General features: G+C 45.8%; 2 protein-coding genes across 5 annotated transcripts in view; both read right to left on the reverse strand.

The window, feature by feature from the left end:
* Positions 1-609: 609 nt before the first annotated feature.
* On the reverse strand, positions 610-3342 carry LOC124222450 (cytochrome P450 4g15-like). Its single transcript, XM_046633429.2, has 9 exons — positions 3066-3342; positions 2736-2946; positions 2367-2663; positions 1972-2279; positions 1773-1882; positions 1636-1704; positions 1335-1503; positions 1077-1251; positions 610-1004 (listed from the first exon to the last, which is right to left on the reverse strand). The coding sequence occupies exons 1-9, from the start codon at positions 3166-3168 to the stop codon at positions 800-802; spliced, it is 1647 nt and encodes a 548-aa protein (XP_046489385.1). The 5' UTR covers positions 3169-3342; the 3' UTR covers positions 610-799.
* A 1523-nt stretch (positions 3343-4865) lies between these two features.
* Positions 4866-25551, reverse strand: part of LOC124222580 (achaete-scute complex protein T8) — a 137468-nt gene continuing 116782 nt past the window's right edge. For 2 of the 4 annotated variants that reach the window (XM_046633762.1, XM_046633761.2), the window contains 3 exons: positions 12389-12927; positions 11629-12055; positions 4866-6004 (listed from right to left, as the gene is read on the reverse strand). In XM_046633762.1, the coding sequence (XP_046489718.1) occupies positions 11665-12055; positions 12389-12900 (903 nt within the window). In that variant the 5' untranslated portion in view covers positions 12901-12927 and the 3' untranslated portion in view covers positions 4866-6004; positions 11629-11664. Of the gene's footprint in view, positions 6005-6309; positions 6463-11628; positions 12056-12388; positions 13823-25551 lie in introns of those variants that run through there. The other 2 variants (XR_006884043.2, XM_046633760.2) reach the window with 2 other exon arrangements.

Genomic DNA, 25551 nt, shown 5'->3' on the forward strand with positions numbered 1-25551 from the left:
TTCGTTTCAAACAAACACAAATTGTTCTCGGTAATCTTAGTCCGAAATCTGTGTGATGTAGCACAAATGAGTCTTGGGTAATTAACAATGTTATTCTCTGTTGATGTAAATTGAGCCTCTTCTTTCCCGCGATTTATTTACCTACGCACAGTCAACCTAATGTCAAAACTCCGTGATCTCGTCGATGTTACGTATGTACTACACGCCTGTTTTCAAGCTTCTTCATTCGTTCAGGTCCGATATTGAATGCGGCTTTTGCTCATGGTTAGAAAAATAAACGCATCACGTTACAGGCATTTCTACAGTTCTTTAACTTTTTACGTTCATAAAAAATACTCAACCATACATACACTTAGTATACATCGTATATCTTGACCTGCTAGTGGTTGCCGCTTCCGTTTAACCTTTTAATTACGTATGCAAATCGAACTTTGCTACTTATACTTTCTAAGCCTATTAGAAATGTATACGAACAGTTTTGATCAATCAAGTGATCTGCTGATACATTCAAGTAATCGTGATGGTAAATTAATACACGGGTGAAAAAAAAAGTTGCAAATCATGCACAGGACTATTTTATCATTCGATGACCGAGTTTTACCGACGCTGTTGTTATGAGAAATAGAACATTTATTCACGGTGTGAAAAGAAATTCACAACGGGAGATACATCGTTTCCTTATACTTACTACAGAATATGGGACACAAAATAATGCTGCAGGTTAGCCGAGAATAACAGTGACCGGAATGAAAACTGACAACCATGTTTCCCACCTCACTTGCCAAAAAACGTTATCAATTTAATGGGCAGAATGCGATTCAGACCTCACACGAGCATTACGCGGTTCGATCCTAATCCGAAATCCATCCGCTCGCTTCAGTATGATATCAGGCACAAGGTGGAACTCCTTTACCGGTACGTCTGACAGGATTTTATAGTGCCGGAGGACAGTTGACAGCAGAACCTTAAGCTTCAACATCGCGTATTTCCTCCCGACGCAGGATCTGTTTCCAAAATATTTATTTCCATGGTGAATCGCGAGATTTTCGTAATCACGGAAGGAAACTTAAGCTCACCTAGGTCCGGCACTGAAAGGTATAAAGCCGTAGTAGTGTCTCTGCTGCATATTCTCAGGTAAAAAATTGTCCGGATTGAACTGTTCCGGATTCGGATAAATCTCCTCTTGCCGGTGAACCTGATACGGCGGTATCAAAACGGTGGCTCCTTCGGGTATAACGTAGCCTCCGGTTACTGAAATGATTGACAGTTAATCTTTCTTTCCGGTAGCTCTCTTTTACGAAAGATTAAATCGTTCGAAATAATCCATTGAATACCGAGCTTGACGTCTTCATTGAGCTTTCGCGCGATCAATGGAACTGGAGGAAACAGCCTGAGCGTTTCCAAAATCACTCTCTCGAGGTACTTCATTTCCAAAGTGTCGTTGAACGTCGTCTCCCTGTCCGAACCTTCAAAAATTTCGTCCAATTCTTGACAGACTTTTTCCTGAAGAAAAAAAAAAGTTAAAGAAAACGATGAGATCCATCTACGACTTTAATCCGTGTTTCACCTATTATCTTCTCACGTCGCACGTTCAACACAATTTTTTCAAACACATGACCAATTATTAGCACCAACCTGAATGTCCTGGTAATATCCAAGCAAGCACAGAACAAAACTCGATCCAGCAGCCGTTGTGTCGTGTCCCTGAAATTACATCAGACTTCATAAACAACCGGAATTAATGATATCGGTATATCCTTCATCAAACTCACTTCAAACATAATCGTATCGACTTCTTCCTTTATTTCTACGTCGGTTAAATTTGCCCCATTCCGGGCGAGTTCCATCATCAAGTCCAAAAATGCCAACCGTTTCTTTTCCCCTGGGTTATAAGAATTTTCAGACTTTATCGCCGTAAATTTAAAACCATCATTACTGGGCGTAGAACAGAGAAACGTGTTACGAACTCACCGACATCATTCTCATCAATATCGTCCAGGTCGTCTCTAACATAATCATACCCCACTTTCTCCTCGGTTGAATTTTTTTCGAAAACTTCGGGTTCAATATTCTTACAACTGTCGACTGATTTGATTCGTATTTTATCTTGTGTCGCCATCGCGTCGTATTTACTCCTCTTTTCTTTTATCACATTGTTAGTCAAGCCGTGAATAGTACCTATTAATTTTTCTTGCGTTTTGGCAGACTTGGTTAAATTAAAAAAGAAGTCAAAACGTGTCCACAACTTGTATGCCCGCCGATGAACTATATCGCACATTCTGTTGAACAAAGATATAACTTTTTTACGAATCGCTGATATCACAATATTACGAAATGCATCTCAAGCCCTTGAGAAGAAGACTCACTTCATAACTGCCATCGCGTATTCGAAGCCTGCTCCGTCCATCTTAGTGTCTTTGACGCCCATGGCTGTTTCCAACAAAATGTCGACGGTAGTAGCAGACAGGTAATCATGACAATCAAATTCCTTGCCTACTACCTCCCGCATCTTCGATACTAAGACTTTACTGTTCTCGTAAAATAACGGCACGAATGTTCTGAGGATACTCAAATGAAAGGTTGGTGCGATGATTTTCCGATGCGACCTCCACTTTTCACCGGTGCTGATGAGCAAGCCTTCGCCGAGCCAGGGTTTGAAAAACCTACGGCAGACAACCAAGAATTATGCTTCATCTTACGGGGACTGGCTAAGTTTTGGGTAGTCTGAAAAGTACCGGTATTCAAAGGACTTGTCGATGTGCACGTGACTGCTTAAAATGATCTCGATATCCTTCGGGTCTATGATGAAGACGTACAATAATGGACCCATGAATGCTCTGATCACTTTACCGTACGAAGCAAATGTCGACAGCTTGGCGATTATTTGTGTGGGTTCCACGTTCAACACTATAAGTGCATTACCTAGGAACGGTACAGTCGGTGGTCCTGAAAGCACATCAACCTTATGAACCAAATTTGAAAAACATTCATTGCCTGGTCGCAAATCCACTTTGTGAGTGACTATAATACCTCTGGGAATGTCAAAGTTTATTTCCGATGCATACCTGGTATCAGGTGACCCATTTTAACGATTCTCGAATTTTCCAAGTAATAGTAAATTGCTCCGAAAATTGCACTCAGGATCAAAAGGAGATAAAATACAGCCATGGCTAGATTATGTGACTAAAAGACGGAGATCAAGCACTGAACTGGTGTAAAATGTAGCGCTTAATCTTATTGTCTGCGTTCGTAATTACGCGTCGAGTAAATTGAATAATGCTGCAATGGCAGCGGAAAGTTGCGACCAAACCGTTACGGTGAAAGGCAGAAGCGCGATTGAAGTGCGAGTCCCGAATGTCGGAATCTTATATAAAGCTTGCCCGTAAATGCGTCAAGTATATTTCCACTCGGTAATGCCATAAACCACAGCAGCAGAATGACTTAACCCTGACACGAACGAAATAAGGTTCGTTGCATTGCTTTAAGAATGCCAATACTAAGTGACGTGTTTAATTTCCCCAATCGAAATACCGTAATCGAAATGCAAACAGACAAATAACTTTTCACGCCCAATTATTTGATTTTCAAAACAAGGCCGCAATTTATTTTTATAATCGCATTGCGGGTTACTACGTTGCGGATATATTCTTCATTGACCCATCTAACCAGATAGGCTTTGCATTCAAAGTTGCTCAACTCCACCGCCTTACCTTAGGCAACCCAACGTACACATGACTTATTTTTACACAGTCTAACTTGAGCTTGAATTCCCAGAAAACTGGACAGTATTCGAGCTTTTCGAATTCGGATGAAGATTATATTACAAAAAACAAGCATAAAATTTTCAAATTTCATTACAAGTTTTGAGCTTTTCGTTGCGAGTTGTATTATTTCTTTGGTCCAGGTTGTGGTGCCATCGGTGAGGAAATTTGGAAATAAAGGGCACTCTCTTAATAGGGCCGTGATAGTACAAGAAGGGATGCGATTTTTTCAGGAATCGGATGCCCCCCACCAGTTAACTTCGCACGAGGGTCGCTACCCAAAAAAGTCGCAAGCTCGCTCATTAGGGTCAGCCTCTCACGCAGGTGCAGACACATTGTTTACGGTCCCATTTCATTTTACTTTAGCTTGAAAATATACTTGTTTGTCAATAGTTTAAATGGGAATAAGTTTTTATTTATGCGGTAATAGAAATAACAGCACCATTGCATTTTCTGCGCGGCGCTATTGAGAGAGTGCGCTGTATATTGATGGAAAAGAATTCCCGTGTACACCCGCCGCACGGCTTATTGTTAGCGTGATATTTGTAATACGGAAAAATCCTTTACTCAGACTTGTGAACCTGAATCCAACGAATATTTGTGACAATCACAAGAGTGGGATTGCGAAAGAAAAAACATCCCTTATCGAGAACCGATGAAGAAAAACCCGTAAATCCACGATTAAAAGCGAGCCGGCGTTCCGCGGTTACAGTTGCGTAATTTGATAATTTGGTAATTTTGTTGAATTGGTTTCGCCCGAGTGCTCGGGGGTTTTTTTTTTCTTTTTAATTCAGTTTTGTTGTGTTTTTTCCTATCCGTCTCGAGGGTCGGCTTCCGGGCACGTTCTACGCAGGGGTTACCCACGTCATTTCCGGCCCGCGCTTATTTCCGGCTCCCCTGTCGCCAGCGAAAAAGAACAACTCATTACCTGTCGGCAAGGCCTGTTCAATGCCGTGAGTCATTTTTAACGTGCATAAAAATGAGCTATACGCAACAAACAATTTCATTACGGATCAACAGCGCGAGGCATAGCGGATTAAAACGATCGTGTGCGTGTAACTCAATCACAAATTGTAATTTGAATGATTATTTTCACCCCTGAATAAATATTAGGATGTATTTTAAATATTCGATAATGTAAAAAAATATCAAGTACAAAATAGTCTTGTAAAATGTATAAACTTAGCTTAGGTATAATCGTTTTAATTAAGGCACTTGTATTTACACCCTTTTGATTAAATTAATTTTACCGTATTTCAAAATACACAATTCTGAATGATATGATGCGGTCTTGGATTTATCGTATTTCGCCGGAAGTGATCGTTGCGTTGATTATCCGATTAAAAAAATATCATTGGCGTAACATTTGCGGTTCCATTCGTGACCGGAAAGTGTTTCCGAGAGTAAAAGCACGGGAACAAAAATATTTAACACCTCTGTCATCCTTTGGAATGCAAAGCGAATTACTTATACCGATATATTATGTAGATGTACGTTGCATATTGTCAAAGAATAATCGTTCTTCCGTAGAATCTACTAGTACTCGTCGTGCCTACAATGGCCTGCTATGTTACATACATGCGTGTATAACTTACATAATTATAACTTAATTTTAATATCATTTTGCAATTTCACTGACATCTTATAAGACTAGTAAACTATAGGCACTTGGGAGTTTATAAGAATATTTACAAATCAACTGGAACATGTGTTATAACTACGATAAACGTTACTAAAATATGGGGCTCAACGCGTGTATAAGTATAAAAATATTTGCAGTTGACGAACTTTTTTTTCTCTTCAACGAATCAGACGAGTCTACACTTTTCAGTTAGTTATATTCGTTTGGGGTGGTTATTATGGACGATGCTAAGTAACGGATAAGTACTAGCTCCAAGTATCACGGAATATTTACGTCTATCGTTGCCTTTGGATATAATACTGAACTTATATGAAAATAAAATATATAAATGATAGATAAAAGGATTTTTTTTTTCTTTGTCTGCTTCGTTTCACTTTATAACCATCTGCGCGTGTTTCGAGATAGTGATTACATGCCGTAATTCTGTCAACACCCTTTTGTGTCATGTGTGTGGTTAGAAAATACGTCCTATGGTTTCAAAGAAAATTAGAATTATAACTTTAGAGCTTTTTGTTGAAAAAAAGTTTTTTGAGATCGTGGATTCTCTCCGGCACCTTCTCGCATTTCGGTCATGAAAAAATGTCCGACCCCAGATGTTGAACTGTAATCAAAAAACAGGAGGCGTTATTAGTCGAAAAAATATTCAGGTAAATGTATAAATCAATTCTCTTAACGCACTAAGCCTGTTTGTTGGATATATTAATTTATAGACTCTGTCAATTTAACTAGCGAATTTTCTTCGTTCATATCTTTTTCTTCTATCATCCATCAAATTTATTTATTAGTTTTGAAGCTGACGCAAATTTTGTTTATCGTTCTCCTTTTGTTGGGGAAGTGAACCGTAAAGTGTAATGCATGCATAAAAAGTAAAGAAAATGGATCTGGGTTGTCGGAAGGACCCTGTACTTAAGGAGTGACGTGACGTAAGGAGAATAAACAGCCTCAAGATCCGCTATCTAGCTTCTGTCGCTCCTGGCAAGGGCTGCGCGGGGAGGACGGCACCAGATGACGCAACTGTCTTCTGCACGGTGCCCTGCAGGGTCCCAACTGGCTGCCAGGCTTGAGAAACGGAGAAAGAGAGAAACGGATGAAAAGAAGAGGGAAGATTAATTACGTCTGTCGTAGTTTTTCAGCAGGTGGAGTTCCGGAGAATCGATCGAACGGAAAAGAAAATAAAAAGAAATGTCGTAAATTTCGAGAAACAAGGAAAACAGGAAACTAAGTAACGAAGAGGAAGCGAGGGAATAGAAATAGTACTCGAGTTTTGCTTTTCTCCACACTTAGAAAAATGTTTAATTGTCACCGGCAAAAGTGTGTTATTGTATATAAATTATAGGATCACTGCACAATCCAAATCACGTTTGTTCAATGCAACCAAAAAAATTAATTCTATTATTCTATCCCGTCGAAACAAAACTATTTTAGTCCTTTCGGAGAAAACGTTTGTTAAAAAAATTTGAGAGGTTCAGTTGAAAATGCGAAATCGCAAATCCACACAGTAGAATCATTTTGTAATGTTTGCAAAATCATTTTTCTATTATTGCGTGACTGTTCCGAAATATTGGTTGAAAAACGATGTTATCTTTTCGTATTTTTTTCCAGCGATTAACGCTGCAATTTTTTGGTCGTATTTCTGGGTCACCGATTAGTCGACACAGACGGTAACAAATTGATTTTTTGTTGATAACTGAAAAAGTTTTCCCCGAGTGATCCCGAAGAAAAATCTACTTCCGAAATTTCGATTCTAAGGAATTTCCATAACAATGCGTGGATACAGAGAACGAGATCCATCCGAGAATATTCTCTCCCTCCTTCTCTCTTTTCCCTAAATCTCACTCGCGCAACTACAAGCTACTTCATCTCCCAACCGTTCGCCGTTTCCTCGAGCCATTGTGCAGCCCGATATACGCTGCATTCTGTCCCGCGGAAGACACAATGTGAGCAAAAGTATTTCATTGTCATGCGAGACGGGGACGGTGTCGTGTCAGATCGAGGATACACGTGGGGAAATTGAAATTTTACCTGAAACGGTAGGAAAAGAAGGGAGAAGGGAGGAGAGAGAGAGAGAGAGAGAGAGAGAGAGAGAGCGAGAGAGGGAAAATTAATCCGCCAGAACGAGAGACCGTGGTCGAATTTACAAAATTTTTATTGAAATACGCATCGACACCCAAGTTCTTCCTTTACGGCCCTTGAGGTCGTGGGAAAGATAAATTCTATTTGGTGACACAAATGCACACAAACGCGCAGCATCTTCTTTGACGCTAGGAAAACTGGGTGGGGAAAGAGAGAATCGAGAGAGAGAGAGAGAGAGAGAGAGAGTGGCGAGGAGAGCATAGCCACGTGAGCCTTCAGTTTCGACGCAAGAACAGTCGGCCTGAATTTTTTTTCCTTTTTCTTTATTTTTATTCCACCCTGTATAATACACGGACAGGTACACTCTTCCCTCGGGATCTCGATAAGGGATCTGAAACAGGCTCGGATCACGGGTGACGAGGCTTCGGGCACTGTTCACGCTCCTCGAAATTCTGGAGAAGACGGCGTCGTACAATCTTCGGAGAGTCGGAGAGCAAGATCAGAAGATCCGACGAGCCGGGCACGCGTCATCGAGCAAAAGGACCGCGAAGAGTTCATCGCCGGAGTTCGGATCGGGAATCCAAGTGATTCTCATGCGGGGCTGCAACATGTGGCACTGAGTGCAAGAGAGAAGAAACCCCCCCACTCCATTCCACGTGCTGTTCCAAACCCAGGGGAACGACGATTTTCCGGTAGAAACGGAAATGCCGGGGATGCGACACTCCGGGTTTTTGAAATATTAGTGTTTTGACGCGACACTCCTAATGGATCTACTGAAATAGTTAAATATCGAGTTTCCTTCTAGCGATGTTTCACGGAAAAACTCATCTTTGATAAAATTTAATACGTAATTACCATACCAACAATAATGTTTGTCTCCGAAGTAGTCGATTTATTACATTATTTCAAATTGCTACACCTTATAAAAAAATTCGAAATTCAAATATATTATGTCCCATAAAATTTCAATTCAACGAAGAGAAATAAAATCGTATGAAAAAATCGTCAAGTGTATATCGTAAATACTTACTGTAACGAATAGACACAACCGTCTGCGGTGGAAATGAAAATTGAGAAAAGAATTTGATAAATTAATTTGCCGCGGCAAGACCGTGCTCGTAAACGGCGAGATGACCTCACTTTATAATTGTACAAATTAACGAATGCCCCTAAGAGGTCGGGGTGATCACGACGCGTTTGTGCATAGGGCCGAGTGCTGGAGTATCCGTGTAAGAATGTCGCTCGAGTAGAGATAGAATCGTGGGTAAGCAGCGATGTGTGACGTGTCCAAGGCGGTCGAAATCTCCAAAGACTGAACGGGGAAGCTTCTGCTGAATTTTACCGCCGCCTTTGAACTGAAAAGAAAAATTTTACCGGCCCAGGACAGAAGCTGTGTGTGAACCGGATAAACCAGAGCGGATCAGAAGAGCTTGAAGCGCTATCTAAAGTGGGACCAACGCGAATGGCCCGATTGCTGGAGTCTGTTCACGGGTTGACGCTACCCAAGTACCCCATCGTCCGATAAACGAGTCGAGAACTTGGACTGCTGAGGGATCGACGTCGAAGGAACCGCATGGAATAACCAAACGAATGACGATTCAAGGTGAAGCGTCTTCCGATGAAAAGCGTCGAAAGTGATTTCGAAGCAGCTTCCCACAATCTTTAAAAATTTTACTCCCGAAATCGCGTCATTCTTAGACTCGAGCAACTCACGCAAGTATGATGAGCTCGCGAAATTCGGAGTTGAAAATTTTTCACCGTCACGTCATTAGAGTTCAAGGATAATTGTGAGTGCCGGTTTGTCCTCGAACGTTGAGCCTTCGGACCAGCAGCTCCGAGCCAACGCGTGTTAGCCGGCAACGGGTTTTACACGGGTTTACAGAGGAATGGTATACGAAACAAAAGAGCTAAGTCGTTTGTAGAATTATGCTGGTGAAGAGCCCGCATGGTTGTAGGCGCGACACTCGGACGACACGTCTTCTCTTATCAATATACATTACCGGCATGTTAAAGCGGGCTTCGTATCTACAAAACGAAGCAGCGTGCACGGCTACGTTGTTGAAAAGTTAAATTACGGATTACGTACCACGGATCATAGTCGGAATCCTCCGGGGATGTGAGAGGCGCCGTATTTCCGTTGTGGACCACAAGTTTCCGTAGATGACCCGTTGGAGTTGAACGAAATTGGAGGAAATTGGACGGAATCGTAAACTCATTTCGTTTCCATTTCGAATTATACCGCAGACGGGCTTACCTCCTCGACGAGAACGAAATCGCCAAGGATCGGTGCCGTTGGATTGCCGATCTGGCGGCAAGCATATGGCACTCTTGGCTGACCTCTTACCGTGCCGTAGTTGTGTTCCTAGCCCATATGGTACTCGTTTCGGTAACTCGCGCAACGTCGCAGCTCCACGTCCAGCCTCGAATGTCTACTCCGAATGTATTTATAGTTTGCGGTTTGCGGCTGCATATGGCGTTCTCAACCCCGCGCGTTTGTAATCCGCTTCCACATACCGCTTACATGGAACCGCGACTAGCTGACACACTCGACTTTTAAAAATTTTCGGAAAGGGAGTGAGAGGGATATGACTGGCTTGGATGGACCGGGTCACGCCGCTATTTCGGTCTTTCCGGCACATGGCTGTCACGGACCACTTCCGGTTTGCGGGCTGCCCTCGGACCACAAACGAATTTCGAAAAATCGTTCCCACCTTCGTGCCACGATTTCGAATTAGACGACTCGAGTTGCTGCAGGTTTTGGAAGTTGGTGTGGACATTTTTACCGGCCAACGTATGCGGGCCCTTTCACCTTTCTCTCTTCTCCTGCGAGTCGCCTCGACGAAGCCATGCTCTTGCAAGTAGCACGTGCCGACCCGTGGTAATACACGATTTCTCACTCAGCGTAACTTCGCGAAGTAAAATCGGCCACGTGGCACCGAATATGAACGTTCCGGGAAGTTGCAGCCGCAGGTGTCGACGCTACTCGCCGCGACGGTGGTCCCGCAGAGGGTAATTATTTGCAATAAAGTAAAACGCAGCGCACTTCGAGGAGGAGTAGGAGGAAGAGAAGGAGGAAGAGGAAGAGGAGGAGGAGGTGGAAGAAGGAGACGAAGAAGTCGGATCGACTGGGTTTAATAGTGGCGGTTGGGGCGGTTCGCGGTTTGGTAAGGCGATGCTAATTGACTCTCGCCGACCCCCGGCTTCCAGCTCCTCGACGAAAGTTGTTCGCGTCGATCGAGATGAAAATAAGGAGAGAAAGAAAGAAAGAGAGAGATATAGAGAGAAGGAGCGACTGCTGTCAGTTACGAGGCAATTTTTTGCCAGCATAAAATTAAAAGTCGAAATTACGAAGAGCTGTTTACGATCAACGCATCGCTTAAATATACGACTTAAATGTACGACTTCGTATCGGGAGCTCGCGATCTCCTGCCCCTCATGCGTTAAGTGGCACGCGCGTTATACCTGCCTACCTTCACGATCCGCCCGAGTATGTCCGCTTGGAAGGTACAACATATAACTAACTAACTATATCGTTCGAATTACAAATGAGAAGAAGTAACGCGGCCCACTCGAACCTGATCCGGGCAACGTCTCATCCAGGCCATTCTCGCCCTCAAATTCATCTTGACATCGCGTCAACGCTGCCGAAGTCGATCGACGAACAGAAATTACAGGTCCGGTCTCCGCGTTGTAATTATTTTATGCAACAACGCTCATTTTTCACGATGACGAAAAAAATTTCAATCATACGAAACGGTGTTCGCACTTTCTTAAAGCCTTTCGGTCTTCTGACACAAATTCAAATTGAATGAAGGACAAGAAAGTCAGTTTGTTCGATACTGTCGCTATCAATAACCAATCACGCGAATCGAAAATGCCGAAACTCGATCTCTCGTATCACTAAATTCTCTTCATTACGGTCAAAAAATTGGCCGTCGTGAATAAATAACAACGCGACTGAATCTAGATTTCTTCCATACAATCAATTCGTCGTATCAATGTGTATAATTTCGTAGTACCTATTGACGAGGATTGACCATTCAAAATCGGTTGATGAAAAAATGTGTCGCCAATCATAAGGCGCGGTCTGTAACAACTTGGTTACGTCTCAGGACCCAAAGTTGAGCAATAAAGCAGTGAATCTTTACTTACCGTAAGATCGGCGACGCGACATCTCGATTAAATAATTCACGCATGCGTCAGATGCTGCGCGTGTTGATTGAGTCGCCCCTGTTCCTGTTCCCACCAGCTAACAACGTCCATCACATCGCTGGTGCCAGGAAGTTCTTGTTTGTAATAAAGAGCCCCGGAGAAGACCTCGGGACTGGCTGCGTATACGGTACCACCCTCCTCGCTGTCACCCCCGCTATACGGCGAGAGTGGGGCTCGAGGTTCGAGGTTCTCCTCGTTCTGGGTGTAGTACTCGCATGGCGAAGGCGCGGGAGTCGGCGAGAGACGAGAAAACACCTGGTTACCATGGGTCAGCACCCTCGTCGCGTCCAAGGGCTCGAGGTTCTCCTCGTCTCCGACCGACGCTGGGTAGAATTCTGGCCCTGGCGATTCAACCATCGGCGACAACCTATATTCAGAAATTCACTATCATCTAGGAACAAAGAACCGCCGCAACATCGAGGGTACAGGTTTGGTTTCATCGCAAACAGGTCACTCCGATGAATTTTGTCGGGTTTTGGGATCTATATATCACCTAAAAAGAGCCAACTCTATATTCTCACATCTCAAAACATCAGTTCTACACTATCCCCAATTAATTGTGATCAAGTGAAATTGATGACCAAAAAAATAGCGTCAAAGTTCGAAGTAACCGTAAATATTTCTCGACCGAATTGAGTGACGGAAGTTCCTTGAGGAACCTGAATGTCTGCTAGAATGAATTATTATAGACATGTCTTACCTCAAGCAGGGCGGGGGCTTGACGTCCTCGTCGTCGGCCTCGTCGTCGAGGACGAGTCGTTCCCCGGACCCGTTATGGCTCGAGGAGATGATGCTGCTGGTCGGTGAAGGTACGTTTTGTCCCATTCCAGTGTTGGGGTCGTACTCCAGCCCGTCAGCCTCGGCGAGAAGCCGCTGCAGCCCCCTGATGTACTCGACGGCCATACGAAGGGTCTCAACCTTGGACAGTTTTTTCCCCCGGTCCCCGTAGCCGGCGGCAATGTGTCCAGGAATGTGCTGCCTGAGGGTGGCGAACCCGTTGTTGACTTGCTTGACGCGGTTTCTTTCCCGCGCGTTTCTCCGCGCAACCGCAACCGGCGGCGGTTGTCCGTTCTTTCCGTGCTTTTTCAACCGCGACGGATCGTAAGGCGGCAAAACGCTGGCACTCGACGCGCTGGTTGTCTTTGGTACTATCAGGTGCGGCTGGTTACTCAAAATGTTGGTCTCGTTGTCCTGCAGCGTCCGCAAGAGCATCAGCTGTTCCTGATCGCCCCCGTTTATCTGCAACCGGTTGCAGAAGACCGTGACACCCATCGTCGTCATCGTGCCAGTTTGTTTTTCTCACCGAGTGTGAAAAAAGCAAACGGATGATGGTGAAAAAGTTGGAAATTCCTTGCGAGGTTTTTTTATTGGACGGAATATGTTTTCGCGGTTTTCATTACGCCGATTACGGACGATTCGTGAAAAGAGTCAGACTTGCGGAGAACTGAGGATGAGGAAGGAGAGGGCAGTGGAACGATGTTAAATCAGAATTGACTGTAAATTAGGACGGAGAAAAAAAAGAGAAAAATCGGTATCGTGATTCGTGATCACATGCGGAGACCGAGAGACGAGTTCGTTGCCACCACGCTACGAGTTTACGTTTACAAACGATTCAAACACATCTTATTCTCTCGGTGGCCTAAACTACACTCTAATTGTCTCGTTGTGTCGTTGGTTAAGTAAAGCATGAGGTCACCATCTATTCCGACGGTTGTCAACTTGGAATTTGTCCACACACTCGAGGCCCGTTGTAACCGAACGTTCGAGGAAACCTTGACTAAGTACCCGACGCTTCGTGCACTGTGTTTTTCCTCCTCCGATATCAGGAACTGAATGTCTATTGTATCCGACGAACAACGAAAGAACTGTTAACGCCACACACAACACAGGCTTGGTCGGTAGTCCGATTATCGGATCAAGCTGCGATGAACTTTGGTCACGAATTCACTGCGAGTTTTATCCACGAAGGGTGTTCGACCGTTGCGAAGAGCGGGTGAAACTTTTCACCGGTTATCAAATCGCGGTTAGTTGCACGGGATGATTAAAAATTTCACGATCAGTGAACGAAGGTGCGAACCCCGTGCAGACGGTGAGTCGCGACTGTTGGTGGGTCGATCCGACAACCGATGGTATCACAACTTGGTTCGCACTGCATGGCGTCTGAATTGAGAATGAGTCGACATCGACTAGATGGGTTATAGCCTTAGCATTTTGCGGGGTACAGAGCAGGCTGGCATTAGGGGATACGTCGAGGGGCCCGTAGCTCGGTGGTGGGGATTTCGAGCACGCGCCACCGGGCTGTCTCCCTCAGGGTACCCCGTGTTTTCCCGTCTCCCCTGCAGCCCCCGGAACTGGAAATAAAGGGGAGCGACCATATGCCCGAGGGAGGCTGCCGGTATAATGCCCGTCGGAACCATACGTGTCGCGTATCACAGTGTGCGTAGAGTTTACACAGGCCCACTTACGCGAGTTATCTCCGCCGCACGTATGCACGCACATTTGTATGTATGGCCGAGCATTCGCCCATCGACCGAATATTGCATTACGATCTATAATGGGGTCTGGCAAACGGATCGTGGATCGAGGAAAGCGAGATCTCGGGGCGATAGGAGCTAACAAATGGATTTCGTGATTTGCATTTTTCCGCAACCATTTTCCGCCCCGCGTCTTCCTGCCCCGGACTCTCGATTTTCCCCGACGAAGTCGCGTCGCGGATGAAAAAATCGGACCGAATCGCGTCCGGCTAAACCGGATTTTTCACCACAGGTAAGACCCGGCGTTTCAGGCTCGGAACTTTTCACGAGGCTGATTTAATTTTGAATATAATCTAGGCCAGTCAGTCTAGGGACCGCCTTACCTACTCCTGCACAATGCGCCCTGTATAATAAAAGAATGGAAAGGTCTGCAATCGTAAAATGCCGCGACTCTCGTCTAGGCTCAATTCTCTCGCGCGGGGTACGCGAGGCACAGGATGAACCAGAATGAAACGAACCTAGGTGGGTACCTAGTACCAACACACGCTTACAGCCGTGCTCTGTGCATGCTCGAGCACTAGATTTCAGGCCAATTCTTGATCGGGGAACGAACCCTGCACCTCGCGGCCGGGGCGCGGCACAATTTACAACACAAAATATAAAGTGGGTTCGGGGTCTGTGTGAACCTTTATGAACTTTAATCCGCGCCACTAACCAGTCCGCTACTCGTTTCGGGACCGGCGCAGATGGGGCAGCCCTTCAACGTTTCTGTTTTTCAACATTTTCCAACTGAATTCGATTCCGGGTTGGAAAACTAGAGGAAATGTTTCTTCGTCCAAGAGCAGCGTGAGCCGAACGAGCGGCTGTTGACTGGCTGCGTCACCTCAGGGCCTTTTCGGGCCCAGTGAAAAGGGCGCTTATAGGTATCAACGCTTATCCATGACTCTCGGTGAGTCAGGGTGGCAACACACGTGCGGGTTGTTAACGGGGGTTAGAATATTAATGACGGGTTAAAGTTGTGATTTATGGAAGAGGGGGTGGATGAATTTCTCTTGGCCTTTCCGAAATACCCATTTCCATAGATTATGGTTTCCTGATTGATTCTCAACGCTTGTAGAAGCCGGCGAGGCAACGTTCTGAACACCTTTATCATTTCACCTAAATTAATTTATCTTCAATTCAGATTTCGAGAAGGAGGAAAATTAAATGGAATAACAAGCAGGCAGGATCGATCTATTCATCCTTGATACTCTAGATTCTCGGTTTGATCCTGCGAGAAAGAATCCCGTACAAATGAGAGCTTTTCGGGCAATGTATATCGAGTTTCACCGGCAATAGACTCTTCCCTCGATTCTTCCACAGAAAATAGAGGAAAAAAATATAATGGGATATGGACTACCCAGCGCATATCCCAAGTCTCACGGAAGTGTCGGATTTCTGGGATCCGAGATCCCGGGATTCCGTTCCTTCTTTCGGTTTCACAGACTCTCTTTATCCCTCCTTACTGCTTCTTTAGCATCAGCGCCACGTGCTAACCGTGTCCAAACTTTCCTCCATGTGCTTTCAGTTGTCTCCCAACCGCGTTAAATCTGTGCTTGAGATTCATCGCCAAAAGAGTTTACAAAAAGTTGGGCAAAAAACTTAGAAGGTGACAAAAAAAAATTCGAGATAACGCATGAAAGCCTTCCGGCAAGCCGCACAACGTGATTTCTTTCCTTCGTGGTGGAAAAAGCTTTCAGTTTCGCGTACTTAAACTTTTATAGTCAGTTTCGTGAACTTGGAAAGTTGCTACAAACGAACTTGCATCATCGTGCCAATTAACTCACCGTCAAAAAATTTCAACGTACATAATTTATTCCCTATGCCATGCGAAGAATTTTCGCCATATGTTCCAATACAACGCGTGCATTGGAATCTCTCGCTTCCTCCCTCTCCCCACGCACTCTCGTTTATATAAATCAAAGGCTTCACGCAGGTTTCGAAAATTGTTATAGTTCCGTGCACAGTGGGAGTTTGAACACGTGTGTGCTCACTCATTGTGCCGAGGGGACGGCGGGCGACCGGAGAGAGAACGACGGAAGGCAGAGTAGATAGGGAGGGAAAGAGAGAGATGAAAATCTAGGGGGTGGGCTAGTGCGGGCCCTTTGTTGGGACGCGTGCCTGCGCACGTGTTCGCGACCAATAGCGGTGGAAATGGTAATGGCAATGCCAATGGCCACCGCCATTCCACTCCACTCCCCTCTCCCTCTCGTTCTCTTTCTCTCTCACCGCTCTCACTACTTCGTACACGGTAATTGCGCGCATTCGTGTGAGCTCACATCTTTGGGTGTAATAACACGCACGCAACCTCTCGTTATGCAACTGCACCATGGGTATTCGCACCTAGAGCGGTCTCCCAATTATGCATTCCGAATGGCAACTGCACTGGCACACGCTTCGCTGATTTTTGGACCGTACAGAATCACTCGATAATTCCATCCTCCCTTTTCCTTTTTTGTTACCTCTTTGTCTCCGTCCGTAATCCAGGACAGTCGGGTAACTATACTCGTAAGGGATACCCAAACACACGTGCAGCTAATTTTTCCTATATCATTTCCATTTTCAGCAGTGTCGACAAGTTTTTCGACTCCGGTTTCGGTCCGGTTTCACAGTTCTACTCCGCGTGAATTACGACAGTGTGGTTTGCATGTGGTTCATCCGTCGTCTGACTTAATCAGGTTACGAGGAAGAGGAAAGAAATTAACAGAAAAAGAACGACGGATTATCGAGCAACGGATTAACGGGAGTACCAGTGCTTCGGCCACAAGTCGTATTTGTGCAACCTGCGAGTACGTGTGATTCACGAATCGACTCGTTCGTGAGCCTCTACGTTAATCGTCTCGGTCATGAAAGGACCGTTAAAGTCGTTAGTACACTAGAAAGACACATATGTCAATTTTGTGTGCAAGCCTGCGTCCGTTCAGGAACCAAAAGTTGAGCTAATTAATAAATCTGTAGTATGCGAAAGGCGATGATGAAAGCGTTGTGATAAATCGACGGATCGGTTATCAATAAGACGAAATGTATTCGGTGTGAAGAGAGCCTTACGTGCGACGTGTGGCCGAAGCGTGGCTCTCTCTGGTCCTCCGAGGCTCTCGAGGATCCGGCACTCGCAATGGGAGGAGCGCGCGCGCGCCCGGGGGAGAGACGAGGAGAAACGCGTGCCCGAAGTAGGTATTTGACGTGGGACCAGCTGCCCTTCGGGCTTTATTTCACGTACGGCGGCTCGGGCTGGAAGGACCGTAACGTGAGGTAAGCAATACTCCAGAAAAGGGAATAACTCTTTAACTCGTCACCTTGCACGCGTTATGGTACACAAGACGTGACACGCACTACCTAAAATGTATTTTTCATCGAGTATGCACAACAAGCGCCGGTTGATTATGCCCTCGTCATCGTTTCCTCCTTATCATTTTTAATTACGTCTGCTTATATTCTCGATGCCGAAAACGTGCATGCCATCTTCCGGCCAAGTCCTCGTCTCGAGAACCGGAATTCTGCCCCAACATCACGGGAAGAGAGCGCTCAACAAGTGGTTCTGAAATGTCCAAGGAGAGAGCCACTGCGACCCTCCGGTGGTGGTTGGGGTGGTTGGGGTGTCTCGGCTCCCTCTGCACTCCGAGTAGAGGGTGCCTAGGGGGCTTTTTTGGATCGAGGGGGAACCAAGCCATCTGTCCGCATATGTTATCCCCCCACGCCGGGGGACACCGTTGCACGGTATACCGTAAGGGAACTTGGCGCTCGTCCGAGACCGAAACTACCATTGCACACATATGCGTGTAGGCGAGCGCAGGAACTCGTACGAGGACTCGCGAGGAACGACTGGTAGGACACTGTCCGATGAGGAGGAAGTAGGAAATAGCCACCGTGCCACCGTCTCCGCCCCGTCCGTCACTGCCGTCCACTCCCCAAGGGACCCGAAAATAAATGCAGCTTTGGCATATAATTAGAAAAACATGAAACGTAAACAACGGTCACGTGGCTGCGACCGACGGCAGTTGCAAAGAAATTTTACACCGAATCCTATATATATATGTATATTATTTGCCTTTCAATCTGCACAGTGGAATACAAAGAATGATCAGTGAACGAATTATGGCTGGCAGAGGTCAGATGCGCCTGCGTAAAGGAGTTTGAATTTATTCGTTTCCCGCTGAAATCATATCTCGGTGACGTCACACGACTTTAGCCAATGGGCAAATGAGTGAACGGTCGCCGCTGTGCGCGCGCAGCGCGTTTCCAACTGAATTTTAAAGTATCACCTCTTCCCGACGTTCCGTAAGGATCCAGGCTTGCGATTTCGAACCGAAGAGAACAAAAAATGAGTTCCCAGTCCAGAACCCTTGACGCTTAACTGTTTCTCTTGGTTTTTGTTTTTTTTTTTTGTTTCTTTTTTTGCCGTTTCGTGTAAAACTTCCGGTAGAGAAAGGCGCACCGTGGTTCTCCGCGGATTGATTCAGGGACCTTTCGCCTTACGGTGCATCAAGAGTTTTTTTTTCTTTCTATTTTTCGTTATACCTGCATGAGCCGCGGTGCGTATGCGTGGTTACGCGAAGCACGCTTATGCGTGTCTACACGCACCGAGGCAGGGGATTAGCGAGAGGTTCGAGGTAGCGCAGCTACCTTGCACCTTAGGGGCATGTTGGGGCATCACGCACACGGACGCATTCACACAGGCGACGCGGCGCGACGTATAAAGGCGAGTGAATTTATTTCGGGGTGGAAATCGGGGACCCGTGCCCTGTGCAACGCGATTCTTTTGTTCAATTCCGTACCCAACCCGGGGCCCCCGATGCACTCACACACGCACCCGACACCGCACAAAGCGCTATTTCATTCCGTAGCACGACGACGGCGCGCAGTCTAGCCCTCCCCCCCTCAGGAAGGGTGCCTCGTTCCCCGCCCCGCCGAACCTCCGATCCTTCTTGCCCCGCTACGCATGCTCACCTTTCCTTTCCCCGCGTCCACGCACGGAATCCTGTATGTACGCACTTTGGGGTGCCTATTGCTTAGCGCGAGCTTACCTGCAGGCCCCGGTTTAATATCTCGCTCGAGGGGAACGCCGTACGTGGTAAGTTAACTTTTACGAATAAGGAAAATAGCCACCGTGCGACTGCAGGCTTGTTGTAATTACTTTACGAAAAATATCAAATTTTATAGATCGACGATGAGAAATTTAATCTTACACACGTTGCGATCATCGAAATCCTCAATAACGAAGCATTCGACGTGTGGAGAAATAATCCAGGATGATGTTCTACACCTGAATATTATAATTGCAATTTGTTTCGGCGTATTTCGAGTTTTCCTATTTTCGAATTAGAAATAAACTTGTATGCAATATTATTTAAAAATTTCTTCTTTCGTCGTTCGCTTCTTTTGAAACATTCTTCTCTCAGAAAGAAGAGTTCACTTTTTCGGGTAAAATTGTTAGGGGTGAGGAGAGGCCGATCAATGAGAACCTCTGGCACGCGCCATGCGCGCTTCTATAAGCACCGCGGTTATTCTTACGTCGATTATAACGTAGGTATGGGTGTACCTACTCACGTGTGTATGAATACGAATACGCCGATGTACGCATGTGAGCCACCTGAACAGGAGCAGCGCAACCAGGGCGGGGCAAGCCGGGTAGAGTCAGGTTCCAAGGGCTGCAAATCAAGGCCAAACTACCGCACCATTCCTGAGGAAAAATTCATTTATACCACGATGCAAAATAGAACTGGTTGCATTGGAAAAGAGAATCTAGGCGCGCCAATTTAATCATCGTTTCGTCAAATAATTGCTTAGGTTTTTAGTAACTTCAACATTTAAACCGACGATCAAGGGTGCAGCGACAGTTTTTAGGGTGCGGTTGAGGCAGCGAAAAGAAACGGTGATTTCTTATAGCCGGTTTGAAGACGCTTCGAATTTCGTATCTAAGTGTGTGTAGGATGAAACGGCGGAACGGTGCAGGATCGTCCTTTGAAAAGGAACCGTTAAACGTACGTCGGAGCTGGTACACCGGGTGTCCTCCTCCTCCTCCACCTCCTCCTCCTCCTTTCCATTCTTCTTCTTCTCCTGTGCGCGGGGCTTTTTTTTATAACTTGTCTAGACAAACTCGGTGGAATGAGTGTTGACAGCGTTCATGGATTCGGAACTTATTCGAGTCCATTCGTCGGGCTCGTCGAAGCTCTTGAGACCCCCGATTATCAGGACTCGAAAGCTCGGCCGAAACCCGTTCGATCACTCACAGTGAAGCACGAAACAGAGTTCACTTTCTCGATTCAAAGATCTCACCGACCAGTGAAGCTTTCCAATGTAAGAATTTCGTCGAATTTTTTTTACAACGGTACAGTTACTCTTTAATAACAGAAAATTGTAAATTCTGCAAAGGGATCAAAAGATGCCTCAATTTTCAAAAACAAACGACGAAGTCCGCAGGATCGATATCAAAATTGTACAGCAGCAGTTATATTATACACACGAAAATTGAATTATTGATTTGGGACGAGATCGGAAAAAAATTGAACGTTTTTTCGAAAAAAGCTGGGTCGTTTCGCGGAACGGTTGAGTTGGATGTCGAAACGATGATCTCGATCTTTTAGAACGCCCGTTAGATTCGGGTGTAGTCGAAGCGAAAATGGAAACTGTTTGCACGGGGGAACATATACTGCTGCGGCGAGTATAAAGAAGATCCAGAGATCCCGTTCGATCAGTTTCGATCAGCGTCTGCATTTGGGTTGCATAGTTACAGCGATCGAGAAAGCTAGAATTTGGGTCCGGATATCCGCGATCTTACAATTAGTTCCGTCTGACGTGAAATTTGCTTTTTCAAAGAGCAAAAGAAATCGAAATCGCAACCCTCGGATGGGATCGAATTATCGATCACGTGTGATCGTTCGGCTTATATGTAAATGCGAAATTGGAAGAGTTTCTCAATTACGGTCCATATTATAATTTATGCTTCTACTGCACGCTTTTGCTCCTTCGGTTATACCAAACATACATACGTAAATGCAAACAGGCACACGCACATTTACAGACACAAGCGACAGTCGAGGCGGTTTGAACGTCCGTCGCTGGTTCCGATGCACGGCTACAGGGCACCAGTTTGATATGTGAGTGGTGGCACGCGTCCCCGAGTTATCGGAGTGGGGGGGGGGGGGGGGGGGGGCAGGCAGGTGCGTCGCGGCGCCAATTATATTTCAGAAGGCAGAGAAGGAGGCAGAAAAAAAAATGGGGGTTAAAAAACGTGAGGTAAAAACCTGGAGAACAAAAAGGAGAATATGAATCGGAAAAAAAGAAGAGGAGAAAATAAATGAAAATCACGCCGGTGTATAACGAAGAAGTAAAAACGCAAATCGTGCACGCGCGTCGCGAAAGAGAAATAGGTATAACGTTAGAGTGAAACGTGAAAGTAAGAACGAAAAGGAAATAATGAAGTGAAATAATTGAGACACTCGACGCGAAATGATATAACGAGCCACGCGGGCGCATAAAGAGAGCTAAAGACTATGTACCCATGATAAATTCAAGCCTGTGTTGTAAAGCCAGTTGCGATACGTGTACGTGGATGGATTGCCTTGAGGGTATTTACGTTATTAATGGTTAGTGATCTGCATACCGTTCGGCTGCTGCCTCGATCGTCTCGTCGATAAATCAACCTTCAGGGTCGTCAGGATTCCCATATTCCGAGAACATCCTTGAGCTTAAAATACGGTAGCGCAATCTGCCGCAGAAAGCCCTCTCTTTAAATCTCTTTCCTAACCTCTCGATACAAATTTCATAAATATAAATTGCGTATATTTTTCACCGATGCGAAGAATCCTCGCGAGTGCGCGCAAAGCAGATTCTCTGATTTCCGCATAGTGCCAATCAACAAACATTATGCGTACAAGGTTACATTGTTAGCCAAACTTTGCCAGTCATCGGCTATTTGCAAGGTAAATGTTCATTAAGCTTTGAACAGTTTCTATTAAACAGGTTAAATATGTCACAATAGACGAATTCATTTGTCGCAGTAATGAATTAAGTATAATCCAACCCTTTGTCTGTAGTAACGGCCACTGAAAAATTCACACTTATTTATCATGACGGAATATATCCTATCGGCAAGGAAAAATTGCTAGTTCACGGGTTACAATTGTGTCACGATGAAATAAAGCGAGAGCATCGCGTTTACCGGATACTGAGGTAACTGAAAAGATGCGATACATATCGAGAAACACAAAGAGTGAACCGTGCAGATCGTCGATCGGACGAAGTACGAACTATAAATAAAAATAAAACCGCGGTAAGATCAAGATCATAAAAGGATGAAAAATAAAGTAGTGAAAAGTCGGCACGGCACGCGCCTCGATCTCTTCATATGTCGAAGTGACATTGAGGTAGGAGGTAGAAATATCGTCGAGAGTGGCGTGCGAACGGCAGGTGCTCCGAGCCCTCATCTCCGTCTCACGACAAACTTGCCTGCACGATCGAGTCACCCTCGTTTCTCCGTCAACTCAACCTTCCCCCCTTCCTCTAATTGTAACAATAACGAGAAAGCGACTAATCAAGGAAAAATCGACAAACCAATTTCCATACGTACTCACGAAATCGATCGTCCCCGTTCGTGAAATACTTTTTAGAACTATTAGGCGGCAACAACGCCGCGCGCATTTCATTCCGATCGAATCGAGGTGACGGACAGCGTAATTTTCGTACCGTCGCTTCTGTGCCACGTGCCGTAATCGTCGTCGTACAGTCTTGGTAAATTTACTCCCCGGTTTAATCTCGTTACCGGAGTAAGGAGGACGGGGCGGTATCGAGTGGCACGAAAGAGGCGAGGATAAAAAAAAGTCTGAGCTCGATAAGATGCACCTGTCCACCACCCGGAGGATGCCGACCGGCCGACGACGGGCAGCAAGGTGTCCGCAATGTCCTGCAGCACGTTCGCCGCGACCAACACACGCGCCCCTTCGTACGTCGTAATAAGAAGTGGTGGGTACCCACTGAACGAATGCCGATCATATCCGATAGCGGGCCTAATGAGCTATGGGCCTCTCTTCGCTCGGCCGGCTGACCGACGCGACGGCCTTCCCTCCGCGGCTCGTTTCGAGGATTACGCCCCGACACCCGGACTGTTTTCCATAAACACGAGAAATTTACAACCCGGTCGATTCGGAGAGCAGATTATACGAATTTTCATCGGCTCGACGTCGCGCCTTCTTATACTTACCCTTATGTACGAAAAGGTGGCCGCAACTGATGTACCGTTTCCCCCTCCCCCCCCCAACTGCCGCCCCGATTCGCGCGATTAAATTGTCTTTCACTAATCGCCAGTGGCATGGTTTCTTTCCTTATTGTTGTTGTTGTTGCTATTTTAAAATTCGTTCGATTGAAACCAGTCTACTTGGCGTGAGCGATGTCTGTAATTTCCATGCATTTCCCTGACCACTTTCATGAATTTTTACTTTTTTTGCATCTAATGGACGTTCCCAACGGTTCAGAGAGTCGGTGTCACTGTCGCTCTCCGTCGCTCGCGATTATTTATCGGAAATCGCTACCAGCTCTGGATAACCAAAGTCAATGTTTGAATTTTGCGCCGAAATTCACATCCCCCAAAAGAAGAATTCGAAATTTCCGGGGACCCAAGGCCTGGGGGGTAGGCAGTCGGCGGCGGCGTGCGCGATGCGTGGTGAGGTCGGTCAGGCTACGCTGAATGTCGAGAGTTCCCCGAGGACTCGAGAAGAGAAGAAAAGGGAAGAAAGGGGAGCGAGGAGAACGAGGGCACGGGTGTTCCGGTATCGACGCGTGCGACTAATTTCGTTGCACAAAGTCGGGTAATTGGTAAATTTTTATTTTCTCTCTTTTACCGAATCAATTTTTCTTCCTCTCCTCTTTATTCCGCGACGTGCTTTTCGCCATTGGTTTCGCCCGCGCGGTTCTCGCAACCTGTACACGGAGTGACTCGGGTGAAAATATTACGCGGGCAACAGACGCGGAATATGGTCCGACGCAAGCTGAATGGTCGTCTCGTTAACACACATTTCGTCGGTGAAAGAAATCCCCCGAAGCCCGCGATCATACCGAACGGCACGGGTCTCGCCTCGGCGCAACACCTGCACGTCCACCTCGCTTCGATCTCAAATGAAATTACCCGCTCTAGCGATACAACGGTGGCCGAGAAGATTTATACGGGAACCAACCGGACATCTGAATTCAGGTTTGCTCGTGTTTGACGTGCCGTTTTACCGCTCGGGTTGTAGCTCGTGGGCGATGTCGGATTAAGCACCGAGAGCGAGAGCTTTTCGAATTTGGACATTTCGCTGAATTTGTGCAAGAGTCGAAAAATTGAATGGTCGCAGTTGTTTCTTACAGACATAAATATGTGCTCTACGACAACTGTTATTGTTTAGACGCGTTGAAAATTTATATCGTAGCGTGCTTCAAAACGGAGATAAACTTAGGCCAGAAGTGTGACTTTAGTGTTCCACCGCCGTAAAACCAATTTATCAACCCTCTGTTCTTGTCTCGACGTCATAAAAAATAACTCGCACTTAACGGTGTCGAGCCTATCTGGGTGAAACTTGCACCTTTTATTGGCTTCATCTTCGACTTTTCATTAGGCGAGACGCTTGACAGAGAGGCCGTAGAATATCTGAGAATATGTCTGAAGAAACTCACCAGTCGAGATTCCTTGCAAACGACCGTCATTCGCATGAGTAAAATTGTCGAAATTACTATATTAAGAAACACTGGAAATCGAGAACTCTTGATACATATTTACTACAAATATTTTCACGTGATGTTCCAAACCCTGAGAGTTGAGTACGAATACGATTATACACGGACTTACGCAAGCGTGGGGATTCAATTTGACACGGTGAAAAAATAATTGGTAAATTCCGAGTCCCTGCCGGTTTCGTGCGGCTGATTCAGCCCTCGGATAGAAACGTTGAATTCTCGAAGTCTGTCGACTGCGACAGAGATTCGAGCTGATGGCCACCCCGTCGGGGGGCGGGTCTCCAAATTCATAATAATTTTTATGTGCGACCGCACGGACAGGGCTGACGTCTTCAGCCGAGGAACCCGACGCTGACTTGTTGTTGGAAGGGCGGAGTGCGTAAGAAAAGTCGAAGATCATTTGAGCGCGTTCGGATTGTGTGTGGTAATTGAATAGGTGAAAAGTTGATACCGGTATTGAACCGCGCTGTTAGAAACGATAGTGATTCTCTGGCCCGAAGCCCGGTTACGAAGACTCTGTGCGTAGGATACTTTTTTTTTTTTTGACTCCAGACGATCGCTGCAGAGCATCGAATTAAAGTTCCTGCAGGGCATAAACGCGTCTGGACTCTGGAGGCGAGGGGTCGTTATCATCGGATATCCC

Source organism: Neodiprion pinetum, chromosome 6 (genome assembly GCF_021155775.2).
Source record: "Neodiprion pinetum isolate iyNeoPine1 chromosome 6, iyNeoPine1.2, whole genome shotgun sequence".
Classification (NCBI taxonomy): domain Eukaryota; kingdom Metazoa; phylum Arthropoda; class Insecta; order Hymenoptera; family Diprionidae; genus Neodiprion; species Neodiprion pinetum.